This window comes from Triticum aestivum, chromosome 4B, assembly GCF_018294505.1.
Source record: "Triticum aestivum cultivar Chinese Spring chromosome 4B, IWGSC CS RefSeq v2.1, whole genome shotgun sequence".
Classification (NCBI taxonomy): domain Eukaryota; kingdom Viridiplantae; phylum Streptophyta; class Magnoliopsida; order Poales; family Poaceae; genus Triticum; species Triticum aestivum.
In genome coordinates this window covers 465,946,911-465,960,976 of record NC_057804.1, presented here as the reverse complement: position 1 = coordinate 465,960,976, position 14,066 = coordinate 465,946,911, and the positions used below count along the sequence as shown (strand labels likewise).

General features: G+C 43.2%; 1 protein-coding gene and 1 pseudogene across 2 annotated transcripts; one reads left to right on the top strand and one right to left on the bottom strand.

Annotated features, from left to right (window-relative positions):
* Positions 1-1,959: 1,959 nt before the first annotated feature.
* On the bottom strand, positions 1,960-6,652 carry LOC123092743 (long chain base biosynthesis protein 1a). 2 transcript variants are annotated; one of them, XM_044514561.1, is made up of 13 exons: positions 6,393-6,652; positions 5,193-5,359; positions 5,006-5,100; positions 4,810-4,901; positions 4,198-4,291; positions 4,044-4,116; positions 3,823-3,955; positions 3,468-3,642; positions 3,174-3,314; positions 2,973-3,068; positions 2,733-2,874; positions 2,437-2,564; positions 1,960-2,346 (listed from the first exon to the last, which is right to left on the bottom strand). In XM_044514561.1, the coding sequence occupies exons 2-13, from the start codon at positions 5,302-5,304 to the stop codon at positions 2,170-2,172; spliced, it is 1,458 nt and encodes a 485-aa protein (XP_044370496.1). In that variant the 5' UTR covers positions 5,305-5,359; positions 6,393-6,652; the 3' UTR covers positions 1,960-2,169. The 2 variants fall into 2 exon arrangements, with proteins under 2 accessions (XP_044370496.1, XP_044370497.1); XM_044514562.1 differs by lacking the exon at positions 6,393-6,652 and adding an exon at positions 5,882-6,113.
* Positions 6,653-6,769: 117 nt separating this feature from the next.
* Positions 6,770-8,277, top strand: LOC123092744 (F-box protein At5g07610-like; annotated as a pseudogene).
* Positions 8,278-14,066: the final 5,789 nt, after the last annotated feature.

The following is a 14,066-nucleotide window of genomic DNA, read 5'->3' as shown; positions in this document are numbered from 1 at the left end:
GATCCTTGTGAACGATAAGACATGCAGAATTTGATCATGGTACCATTCGTTGATGCGCCTCCAATAATTTACATTGTGTTTGATCATTTCGGGTGACCGCATCAAGTGAGACATGCTCCTATGCCAACGCCAAATGTATGTCTTCTCCATTGGCGTAGTGTGTTTGTTCGCGTGCTCTCCTCGATGCTTATGAGACATAGAATTCCTTCAATTTTGTTTCTTTCGTCACTTCATCTATTTTCTCAAAATGCTCGACCAACATCTCTAGCGAGAAGTCTTGGCGAGTTTCTCTCGACTAGTCATTCATTTCAAATGAATCATGCTCAAGAAGGATGGCGTAGGGATCAACGATCCTCCCAGATGATAATCCATCACTAAACAAAAAGAGTGCACAACTGCCACTTTGTTTGAATGCAACCACAATCACATTCCTACCAATGAACCTAAAAACCCAAGTACAAAAGGAAACCACTTTTTATTCAACTTGACATTTCGCTGAACATGTGCTCGGTGTCGATGTTCATCATCGTTTGCGCGGCAGTTGGGTCAGAGAGATGTGCAGAGGAGGGGTAGACACTAAAAAGCACCGATACGGCCAGAATTGTCGATTTGCCGTCCTGATACGGGGGGACACGGGGATACGCGTATCCCGCAGTATCCCATCTTTTTCGAATTAAAAAAAAGAAATAAAAGCGGGATACGGCCTAGACACGGCGTGGACACGGTGGGGACTCGGCAGCCAGCCTCCAGTGACCATGCTGCTGCCCAGTTATCCTCCCGATAGCAACCATGGTCGAGCAAGTAACCTCAATGGATGCTAGCAAGGAAGGAGATCTTGGTACAGAAAGATGGCAAGGCGGCCGCCAACAAGGAAGAAGCTCCGGCAGGAAGAAGGATGGGGAGTGTGGTGGCCAGCGAGGAAGAAGATTTGGGCAGGGAGAAGATGGGTGATGGAAGCTGCCGATTTGGCGGCGCTGTCGTTTCCTTTCTTCACTGGCGGCTGGAGAAAGGGAGTATGAGAATGGGAGGTTGGGGTCGGCTGGAGCAGTTGGTGTGCTACTAGTCTAGGGTTTTTTGAAATTGGGCCTTACATGGGCTCTAAGTGGACGGACAACTACATGGGCTCTAAGTGGACTGCTCTCAGTCTTTCATGAATAGAAAGGAGTTGTATCAAAAAAAATTGAATACTTTCATATTTATTTTTCTAAATACTTATATACCCCGCCGTATCCCCGAATGGCTATGGAAAATTTCGTATCCCGTATCCCCCGCATCCCCGTGCTTCCGTCCCCGTATCTGTGCTTCTTAGGGTAGACATGCCGAAGGGGGGTGGGGGTGTTCACCTTCTTGTTTCGGTTCATCGTGCCCTACACCCAGAGCGCGCGACCGGCGCCACCTTACAGTGGCGATTGTGGGGAGGGGGGCTCAGAGGATGGAGTCGGCGTCGGGGTGTCTCGAGTGACGGGACCGATGTTCAGCAGGGGGATCACGTTATAGCCGCTCGAGCGAGCCACGTGATGTCCTAGGCGGTGTTTTACCATCACGGTGGGCGGTGTCGGGTGCTTGCGCTTGACGTTGGAGTGGGACGCGGTGGTGTCCATGGAGTCGTCGGTGAAGGCAGCCGGAGGCGGCGCGACAATTTGAGTGACGTTGTGGGCAGGAAGAAAGAGCGGGAGAGGAAATATCGCTAGCACCAAAACTCTTCTCCAAAATCTCCTTCCCTTCCTCCAAATATGCAGGCTAACGGGTTGGATTTGAAGTGCCCTTCAAATAATTTAGGGAGTTCGCTTTAGAGAATCCGCTAGAGTTCTTTATAACAGCAGTTTCTTTTTATCTTCTTGGGAATCTGCTAGAGTGGCCCTTATTTGGTGGCGAATGTCACCTTATGCAGAGTGTGTGCATGCTAACAGGCATGCCGAGGACACTGAAGACATATATGCCTAGTTTACAACATGGAAATTAGTCAAATGTACAGCACAACTGATCATCTCTAACCACAGCGTTTACAAAATTTTCACTAACAGGTATGGGCGACAACAACATATAGAACTCATGAAATCCAGAAATGTACATAACTGTTATGTACATTTACCAAACACGTAATCAGCCTTGAGTACACACGGCGTCAAAAATCTCCAAGCCCTCGTCATATTGGAAGGGAAACCAGGGTCAAACGTGATCTGAAAGAACCGACGAGGAAATCCTCTTCAAGGATGAGCACACTTCGGAGATGTCCGATTCAGTGTGACCAGCTGAAACGAACAGCCGGATTCCGACGGGGAGCTTGCATCTGTCCAGAGTTGACCTCTTCGACGCCACAATGAAAACGGAATCTTCCTTCAAAACCTGTTGGAGGAAAGGCGTGTGAATGTGTGTGCTTATGAAAGTTGATGTAAACTGCACCTGGAAGTCTAATGTGAGTCCATCTGAACTTACCTGCTCGGCAATGGTTTCAACAAGATCTAGGTCAGTGGCCAGAGAACCTGTTGATTTCTTCAGCTTAAGGAAGACGATTGGTGATAGGGCATGGCTAGAAATCTCAAGTCCTGGTGTATCTGACAGTCCTGCGATCAAATCAGATACATAGAAGGAATCAAGGTGGTGACCAGGCGCAGCTAGCTGACAAACATGTTGTGGCATGCCTTATTGTACTTCACAGTCACACATATATATCATGGTTTGCATATCTAATTCCACAACTAGCAGTTAAATGCCAAGAGAAACATCTTTACCTGTATGCAGAAGAGCAACATTGCTCCTTAGGTTAGCGAGAACTGAAGGATTCTCCTCCAGGTAGTTTACAGCAGAAACTGCGGCACTTGCAAGATAGGGTGGCAGAGAGGCAGAGAAAACATAGCCAGCGCTGCTTAGACGCTGCAAAAATGTAACTCCTTGGTCATTCAAAGCTCAAAATATTTAACACTGTTCTGGTTATATCAATCGATGTTCCAGCAATCTGAAATTGCATCTACCTGATGATCAACAACTCTGGCACTTCCTGTACAGAAGCCACCATCAGTAGCTAATGCATTTCCCATTCCAGCAGTGATGATATCAATTTTGTCAATCTGCACAATGCAAGGAAAATCTCAGAAATAGAAAGAACATGGCAAGAAGTAGTGTTGCAGCAAAGTTTTTTCTTTAACACTAGGAGTAAACACCAAAGCACTCACTGGTACACCATAATGTTCGGCAAGGCCCCGCCCAGACTTGCCAAGCACACCAAACGAATGACTCTCCTCCAGAATTACACGGAACAGATATTTCTCCTTCAATTTGACTATCTCATCCAAGGGGGCGATTTGACCAGAATTCTGCAGTCACCACAAGAGGGGGTTTCATCCGAAGGTCATATCTAAAGTATTTCATGTGTTTACAATCAAGATCAATATTTAGTTGTGGAAACCTCCACAATAAGAAAAAACCTACACTTATCTAACAGAAAACAACCATGAAAGGTAGCACACCTGGTAGATAGATTCCACAACAATGTAGCGTCTAATCTTCTCGGTACGTTTGTTTCCACGAGTAAGTTTTTCCAAAGTGCTAGCGAGTGAAGCCATATCATTATGCTTGAAATGAACAACAGTACTTCTCGATAGATAGAGACCATTTTGCACTGCCCAGTGAACACCCTCATCACTGCAATGCACATACAAAAATTGCTTCAGTTTTAACTTGAAAAAGGGATATTCAGTGCAAAGTATTAGTGAGGTATAAGCTGTGAAACTGAAAAAGCAAGAACAATAATGCCTGAAGGTACTATGTTATTTTCAAGTATATAAAAACATTCTCAAAACAGGAAAATGAAGGATGACTCACGCCACTATGATATCTCCTTTCTTACAAAAGGCAGGTATAACACTGAATATGGTAGATATCCCATACGAATACAGAATGGAGTCCGGTGTTCCCAGGAAATTGGCTATTTTTGCTTCACAGTCAAGGTGGACATCTGCAAGTGTCCCACATTAAGAAAGTCAGCTCGTTTATATTTGCAATAGAGGTAATTGGCTATGAACATGAACAAAGAAAATACAAACCAATTGTTCCATAGAAGCCACGTGGACCACAGGATCCAACACCATATTTCTCCAATGAACCAACAGAAGAATCCTACAATTCACTCATCAATCAGAAATTCCAGACTAATATATAGCTTCGAAAATACTGTCAAATATTAGAGTTCTCTCTTACAATAATTTTCTCGTTGCCAATTAAACCAAGGTAGTTTGCTGATGCAAAGTTTACAACTTCTTTCCCCTCGATGGTCGTATGTGGTCCAGCAGCACTGTATCAAAAAAAAAAATACAGATAGCAGTGTTAATTATGACCCTCAAAAATCAGGACCGATTACATAGCCTCCACAAATAAAGGACAGAATATAGATGTCCAGCAACTACACACATCCTGTAATTGTAACTTGCTCATGTTGTAAATATTTGCATTTCATATTCCATGGATCAAAGCAAATGGATCTAGAATAGATTAACAACCACATACAAACAATCTCTAGAATGTAGCTGCCAACGGTTCTCTAAAAAAGGATATCTTCCGATGATGAGCTTAAATTAAACAAAATCATATCATTTGCAGATACTACTGTGAGAGGTTATCTAGTAACCAAGGAAAAGAAAACCGTAAGATATTTTATGGTAGGAAGTACTTCAGACAGAGTAATGCTAACGCTAGGGAGTTTACAGTTATTCGTAAAACTTATAGGAGTGCCACACTGGTTACGCTTCCTTGTAATTGCAAAGACACAGATTCAAAAATACTGTTCCAAATTAATCAATAAGCCACACAGACCTTTCCAAGATTGGAGGGTCAATGTGGGACCTCTCCTTGATTGGAGGACATAAAGGTTCTGGTTCCCATTCATCACATAGCTCATCAACCTCCTGCGGAGATTAAAATGCAAACTGTTACCTAAATATTTCATCAAACAAAAACCAGTACTTATTAACTTTAACAAACTGTGAACAAAGGATAAAAACCACTCTACCTTTTCGCTAAGTGGCTTCTTTGGAGGTTTGTAGCTCTTCCTGGAAAGCTGAAACACTATGACGGCAATAAGAAGTCCTTCCACAACCAAGTGACCTGAATCAATGACACCGCCTCAAGATGTCAAAAACTATACCACCACCATCATGAAATCACACATTATTTGTTGATGGGTAGAAGAGGATTACCATCGATATGAACCCCGAAGACGACGGCACGGGCAAGAGGAGCGTTGAATGCAGCTGAGACACGAGCAAGCGCTGCCGTGGTGGCATTCACAATCGGCAATGCCATGTCCATCTCCTAGCTCTATGGCGAGCCTTTTCCAACAAAGGGTAACTTGAGCCTTTCAAATCTGCCAAACAAACAACGCTCCTTTCCTCAATCGACCAGATCGGTCACAGAAAAACAGAATCTCGTACTGGAACACACACAAAACTGATCCCAAAGATCGAACAGACACAAAGGCGTCATGTTTAACCTGGGTTATTTTTACAAGAGTTACAGTAAGAAGTCACACGCTTGGATCAAATCTGAGGGCGAACAAATAAAGTTAAAGTTCTTAACTTTCCCACTTTCTGCACGCTCCTAAAATCTAAATCTCACCCGCATCGAGGGACATGGACAGCGAGATAAGCTTCAATGAAGGCCCTGCCTTTGCGGCCATCCGGGTTGCCGGCGGCGGAGATCTCAGAGGAGAGGATGCCGCGTTTCGTTTGGTTTCGTTTGGTTGGGAGGAAATTGAACTAATGAACTCCAATTTTCAAAAGAAGACTCATCTTACCTCCGGCAAAGAACCATTGTCGACCTCGCGAAACCCCAGAACTCGAATTCTAAATTCCAATGGAAGAGACCAGGGAACATGAGCTCTCCTCACCTGGGACACCCTAATCTGATGCGCCGGACGGCGGTGCTCGTGCTGACTACCAGATGCCAGCACCGGCGCAAGATCGCAGTCCCGCAATGGATGGATGGCAGCACGGGGTTAACAGAGCAGAGGAGGGCGAGGGATTCGAAGAAAGTCAGTGCTGGAGAGAGACGACGACGATGAGGAATAGAATACGGACTTACGGGGGGGGGGGGGGGGGGGGGGGGGGGGGGGGGATGGGTTTTGTTTGAGTGGGCTCGTGTCCGGGCGGCGGTCGGTCATCTTTGGCTGGCTGGGCTGTGTCTATACTTTTCGGCCGGCCAGCGCGTTAATAATGAGGAAGATTCAAGGCTCTCGGTTATCCGTGTGCTATCTGCTTTGCTGGGCTCCCGTCGACCTCACCTCTGCATCCGCGGCCGGCCCTCTGCCTCGCCTCCCCCGAGATGCAGATCGAAAGAAAAGAAAAAAAAGAAGCAGCGGCGGCGGTGGCGCCGGCAAACTGAGAAGATGACGGAAGTACCTGGCGGTGGCTGGACTGGGGGGAGCCAGGTCGTCTGGGACTCTGGGTAGGTGGGCAGCTCTTTCGGGGGATCTGGTTTTCGGGGGGCAGAAAGCCAGAAACAAACGGACATATGAGTGGGTCAAGTCGTGGCTTCCCATCCGAAACGTGGAAGGAGGGAAGGTTCTGTTCCTCTTCTCCCTCGCTCGAACTCGACGGCGCCACCGCCGTCTCCTTCCGGCACCATGTCCATGCCCGAGGGGGAGGAAGACCATAGCCCTACTCGTCCTCGGTACGCAAACGAGCAGGATCGCAGCGTTTCCTTCTCCTTGGTCGCTTACCCCCTGACCTCCCCTCCATCTCCGTCTCCCTAGTGCAGATCTTCCTCCTGCCCCGACATGGGCATGGCGGCCACCAGGCTCACGGACGACCTCCTCGTGGAGATCCTCGCCCGCGTGCCCGCCAAATCGCTCGCCCGCTTCAAGTGCGTCTCCAAGCACTGGCTGAGCCTCACCTTCGACCGCAGCCACCGCAGGAGGCTCCCCCAGACACTGTCCGGCTTCTTCTACAGCAGCACCGGCGAGGAGTGCTTCCTGGAGTCACCTGTCCAGTTCACCAGCGTCGGGGGCGTTCCTCCCTAGCCACCGGCGCGTCGACCTCCTGGACTGCTGCAACGGCCTCCTCCTCTGCCGCTGGTACGACGTCTCTGCCCGTGGCGACGAGTTCTGTTACGTCGTGTGCAATCCCGCCACGGAGAAGTGGGTCGAGTTGCCGGACTCTGGCCAGGCGGGCGAGGTGGGCGCCGCTCGTCTGGGCTTCGACCAGGCCGTGTCCCCGCACTTCCATGTGTTTGAGTTGGTGGAGCAGGATTATTTTTCGCCCGACTTCCCTGTCTACCTCATTGGAGTGCAGGTGTATTCGTCTGAATCCGGGAGATGGGTTCATAATGAGAAGGGATGGGATGGGATGAGCATATTAGGCTTGCCAATCGACAGTCGGCGACTGTCTTCCTTAACGGCCATCTGAATTTTCACACCTATGACGGCGAGTCACGCCAGTGTCTAGCCGCGGTGGACACGGAGGGGGAAACATGGACGGACTTCCGCGCCCCTGGTGATCTAGATGGCGGTCATATTCAGCGGTCGCAGGGCCGCCTCCATTATGCCAATTTTCATCAAGATGAAGATGGCCGTGTGGTTCGACTAGTAGTTCATGTTCTCGAGGACTATGACAGCAAAGAATGGATATTGAAGCATAGTGTTGAAACTTCATATTTATCTGGAGGAACGCATGTTCTTGGCCTTAATGTGGACTTCCATTTGATTGCGGTTCATCCGGAATGTAACTTGATCTTTTTCAGTGTGGGGTGGGATACCACCTTCATGTGCTATAATATGGATAGTCGGCGGGTCAAAGTGATCTGCCATCTTGAAGATGGCAAGCCGCCATATCTGCCGTATGTGCCGTTGTACACAGAGTTACAATCACTGCACACATGATATCAATATCAGACTTCTGATGCCTTAATAAGAAGTGCATCTTGGACAGGAGTCGATTGCTGCCCTGGCCTGGTATGTCTGTTTGAATTGGTTCTTGTTTTCTCTAACTTGGATAGTGAAGTGAGGTTCCAATTCTTGCTAAACTTCCTCTGTCCCAAAATTCTTGTATTAGATTTGTCTACATACGGATGTATCTGTTCACATTTTAGTGTTACATACATCCGTATCTAGATAAATCTAAGACAAGAATTTTAGGACGGAGGGAGTATGTCTGTTTGAATTGGTTCATGTTTTCTGTAAGCAACTGAATTTCGTAGACTTGCCTGAAAGACTAAAAGTTGTAATGCTGCCCTGATTCTAGGATTTGTAACTGGTGATGCAGTCAGTTTCATGCGGGACTTATTTCCTGACGGGTGCATGCTTTTGCCTTTTGATTTTGAGAAGCGGTGGTGGTTCATTATGTTTGCTGATTTCTTTGAGTCATTCGAAGTTTCTGTCGTGTGTACTTGTTTCTACTACTCTCTCCGTTCTAAATATTTGTCTTTCTAGAGATTTCAACAAATGACTACATACGAAGCAAGATGAGTGAATCTACACTCTAAAATATGTCTATATATATCCGAATGTGGTAGTCCATTTAAAATTTCTAAAAAGACAAATATTTAGGAACGGAGGGAATACATACCAACAGTTTTTGGACACTGCTGCTCAACTGTTTTGGTTGACTTTGTATAATGTTTTAGCCAAGCTGCTATGACCATTTGGTGAAGCCTGAATCAATGATCGTCTTAATCTGTTTGCCCACGGGGGAAGTAGAAGCATTTCATTGACAAAGACCTAATAAACGACGCCATCTCTGCTAATGATATAACGTCTGAGATCATTTCCTAATTACTTCTAGATATGTTTCTGTTGATATTGACGATAGTGCCGCTAGGTTAGTGCTAATTACCGCGGCATGCTTTAAATTGGAAATGTTTGCAGCAGAACATCACCAAGCTGCGACTAGATCATACATAATGTTCATTCTTTTGTCAGACAGCTCTCCCTTCCGAGAGAAAGTCGTTGTAGAAGAATTGGGACGGCGTCCTGATCCATTATTGGTGGGTTTTCTTCAGGTTGGTAGGTTCAAATAGTTTGAAATCAGCAACGGCATGCACTTCCCATGGAACTATAATCTTGCTTCTAGTTGTACGATACTTGTTGTTCTCAAGTACTCCCTCCGTTCGGAATTACTTGTCTTGAAAATGGATGTATCTAGAATTAAAATATGTGTAGATACATCCATTTCTACGACAAGTAATTCCGAACGGAGGAAGTACAACTTTCGTCCTGAAATAATTGTCACTGAAATGAGTTAATTTCGGACGGAGGTAGTATTAAAATGAAGCGCCACTAGGACTAGAATTAAAATGAGTTAATTTTGGATGAAGCCCATTGCGCGCAACCAACTGATACATGTATCTGTTCTGTTTTCCTACCGGTTTAACAGGATATTATACCTTATTCAATGAGAATGGGATAGATAAACAACATTGCCTTTGACCTGGAGACAAAACCATCTAGTCCAGGTTTTGTAAGGACTGATGCATCATGTTGTACTTATCTCTCTTTTTGTAGTGATGAACTTTTTTCTAGTGAAATAAACATTCCGCTCACATAGAATAATTTTTTTTCTCATGTGTCATCAAGAAAAAAATGTTTGTTTTGAAATATCCCCTGATAAATTTTTTGTAATGAGTTTGATAATTTATGCACCACAAACCTGATAGCTTACATACAAACATCGTTAACTTTTTGACCTAGAAAGAACCATTGAAAACATATACTTGATAACTTCTTTGTAAATAGCGTGGTAATACACGTGTCACATACCCGATAACTTACATCTAAATATCATGGTAACTTTTAAGCCAATGAAAATTTTCTTTAAACATACCCCTAATAAATTTTGTGTAAGTAGTGTGGTAATTTACGCACTACATACCTGCTAAATTAGGTACAAACACCATAGTATTTTTGCACCATGAAGAGGGGGGGGGGGTTGAAAACAACCCCCCTAACATCTATGTAAAAATAGCATGATAAAATACACAACGTAGAGTTGATAACTAATGTATGGACACCGTGATAACTTTTTGATTCAGGAAAATCATTCAAAACATAACCCCGCTAAGTTATGTGTAAATAGCATTGTAATACGCACCATATACCTGATAATTTATGGAGAAACACCGTGGTAACTTTTAACCTAGTGGATAAAAGTTGTTGAAACATACATATGATAAGTACTTTGTAAGTAGCGCGGTAAGATACATATTGTAGACCTGCTAAATTAGGTGCAAACACCATCATAATTTTGAACCGGAAGAAAAAAGTCGTTGAAAAGATACCCTCGATAACATAAGTGTAAATAGCATGGTAAATTACACAACGCGGAGCTGATAACTCATGTACGAATACCATAGTAACCTTTTTGACCCTCAGGAAAAAATTGTTGAAAATATATCCCGGTAAGTTTTGTGTAAATAGCATGGTTTTTTTAACGCATTACAGACCTGATAACTTATGCGCAAGCCCCCTGATAATTCTGACTCAAGGATTCTTTTATTAAAAATATACCCCGATAACATGATGATTTACACGGCACACACCTGATAACTTACATACGAACACCCCGGTAACTTTTGTTTCAGTTAAAACAAATGTAGAAACACCCCCCCCCCCATGAATTCTAGGTAACTAGTATAACATGAGGGGCATGGAGACAGCATATATCCATCCGTGAAAATTGTGCAGTACATAAATCCAAGGAAAAAACTGAAAAAGCATGTTTCCTGTACTATACATAGAAAACAAATGTCTAAATATAATCAATAGCTCAATCTAGACCAAGTGGTTGCAAGCTACTGTAGGCTACCAAGATGTAGCGGGTTCGAAACCCACTTCCACCAATTGTTTTTATTGCGCTAGAAGAAAAAAAAGACACAAAATCGGAGCGAAATGGATCGTACGTGGGTGGAATCGTTCGGATCTGTCGCTAACGTTCGGTTAACTGGAAGTTAGCACAGTCCTTTTATTAAACTCCAATGCAACTTCACGGCATTATTTCTGAATTTCAAATTTTTATGTTCTCTACCATTGTATAAGAGTTGGGTGATGGATGAACAGGAGTTGGATGGGTGGTTGCACTGCTGTAAACAACATATCCAGATTAGAGTTAGCGCAAATGTTTGCATGAAAGAGGAGAAAGATCTTAAACTTGCATTGTAGAGCAGTTTATTAATCAATTCGGAGACATACAGATGAAAATTGTACAGTTCATTGTCAGATAATGGTTTCATCCTTCACTAGCAAAACGGCCCATGCATTGTAACGGGAGAAAAAGAATCATAATCTCCAATGGCCATGACTACAGTTTGCTGCATCATCAAGCTACACTATCACTCTCATTTTCGTGAAATCTGAACAATTTTTGAAAATCATGAACATTTTTTTAAACTCATGAACATTTTTAAAGATTTGTGAACATTTTTTTTAAAATCATGAACATTTTTTGAATTCATCAACATTTTATACTATTTGCAAACATTTTAAAAATTGTGAACATTTTTTATAACATTTCTCTTGAGTAGGTGAAGATTTCTATAATTGACGAACACTTTTTTGCAGGTTGGTAGAACAATTTTTGAAATTCACAAACAATTTTTTAATTTAGCAAACATTTTTTGAATCAATAAACTATTTTGTAAGTCACGGACGGTTTTTGAATTTTTAGGATATTTTTCAATTCATGAATATTTTTTAATACACTCACTTAAAAAAATCATGAACATTTATTGATTTCTCAAACATTTGTTTTCAAAATGTAAACATTTTTCTGAATATGCAAACATTTGTACAAAAATCGTGAGCATTTTCTAAATCCACAAACATTATGAATTATTAAAAAATATTTTAAAATTCTGATTATTTTATATTTTATAAATTTCTTTTAAGTCCCAAATTATTTAAGTAGAAACAAATGAAGGCGAAAAAGGAAAATGAAATTTAGAAAACAGGCCGTTCGGACATGGGCCGGCCCAAACAGGCGCGCTGTGTCTTCTCCTAGTGCGCATAGCGCAGTATAGAAGGTTCCTACTGCATGGGCCGGCCCAGGATGGGATTCCCCTGTGTGAAACTTTTTTTATCATTTATAGGTGGCATTGGTGGGTAATATTTGCAACTTTGGTTGGTAATTTCGATGACGTACCACCAGAAGCAATAGCCCCCTTATTATTAAGATGTAGATAAGAAAATGTCATGGATCGTCCCATATGTCTGAGATTACTACTACTAGGCAATCGCATGGCTCCCAAACCTTGGTTCAATGCTGCCGCCGCCGTCGACGTCGCTTCCCTTCTCCAGTGACCAACTAGTTGCTCGGACGGATGGCTCCTCCTCCACACCAAATGAAGTAGACATGACTCCGCCGGAGCTGATCGAAGACCTAATTCCCAAGATCCTGGTCCGCGTCCTGCAGGAGGATCCAGCATACCTCGTGCGCACCTCCCTCGCCTGCGACCCCTGGCGTCGCCTGCTCACCGACCCCGGTTTTCTCCGTCGCTACCACACGTTCCATTTAACACCTCCCATGCTGGGTTTCACAAAGCGAAAAAATAACGCGGTATAGCGTTCTGAGATATGCCTCGCTAAAAAAATCTGTGTGTAATGTCTCATTAGAAGGGAAGCCTTGACGCAGCGGTAAAGTTGTTGCCTTGTGACCATGAGGTCACGGGTTTGAGACCTGAAAACAATCCCTTGCAGAACTATAGAAAAAGACTACGTACTATAGATCCAAAGTGGTCAGACCCTTCCCCGGACTCTGTGCAAGCGAGAGCTACGTGCGCCGGGCTGCCTTTTTTTATAATATCTCATTAATAACATGCTATAGCTTCTACATATCGTGTTTTTAGCGTCGAGAACCAGTTTAGAGAACCGAACGTGTGTTGGGCTTGTACCTCATATCGGGACGTTTTCAAACATATGTTGTTTTTCTTCGTGCTTCAGTAAAAAACAAATAATCCTACAGTGATAGGGACCCTTCCCCGGACTCTGTGCAAGTGGGAGCAACGTGCGTTGGACTGCCTTTTTATTTATTATGTCTCATTTATAACATGCTATAGCTTCTACATATCATGTTTTTAGCACCGGGAACTAGCTTAAAGAACCCAACATGTGTTGGGCCTATCCCTCATACCGGGAACGTTTTCAACTGAACAGATGTTGTTTCTTTTCGTGCTTGGGTAAAAAACAAGCAATCCTACAGTGATAGGGATGTTCACAACGAAGAGTTTATCTTGTCACCCTTAGTTCGTTGATTCTTCAGACTATGTAGTCAGGTTCTAAGGATTGATGTGATGTGCATATATCAACTTTGAAGAGACGTATGGATCATCAAGTGGCGAACTGCCCCTTTACGGACAGGTGATACGTCTTCAACGTATTTACAATTTTCATTATTATTTCATGCTATTATATTACTCCCTTCATTTACTTATACAAGGTCACTATGAAATATACATTTTGCATCTATACAAAACCACCAACAGTAATCGAGGCAAAAATTAATAATATTTTCTCTTACTAGCAACTTGTTTAATACTCAGCTTCTTCCTCCATTCATGTAGTCATAATGACACTTAGCTTCTTCATCCATTCAGTTTTCTTACATGCATGCGTGTATTAATGATCCCAGCAAACAAAAAAAAGTTGGGTTGCAAAACATGCATTAAATTTTACCTTGGTACGTGTAATTTGAGTTTGTGACCTTGTATATAAAAATGGAGGGAGTATCAATCTTATATATGCTTTATATGTAATTGTATATCATTTTTGGAAACTAATCTATTTATTAACTCGGTGGCCAGTGCCGGTCAAGGTTTCGGATTTTGTTTTACAAAATTTACTGCCCGAACGAAATGGACGAAATCCGGTATTTTAGGTATTTTTGGGAAACTCTGGGACGAAAGGCGTATTCAAAATTTGAATTTGAACAAAAAAAACAAGCGAAATTTAGACGAAAAACAACCGAAATTGTACCAAAAATGAAATCATCCAGCAAATGAGACACAGAAGAATCTTACAGGATCGCAACTATCAATTGATTGCTTACACCCCTGATTCGCTTTTGTTGCAACCTAGTCGTATCACGAAC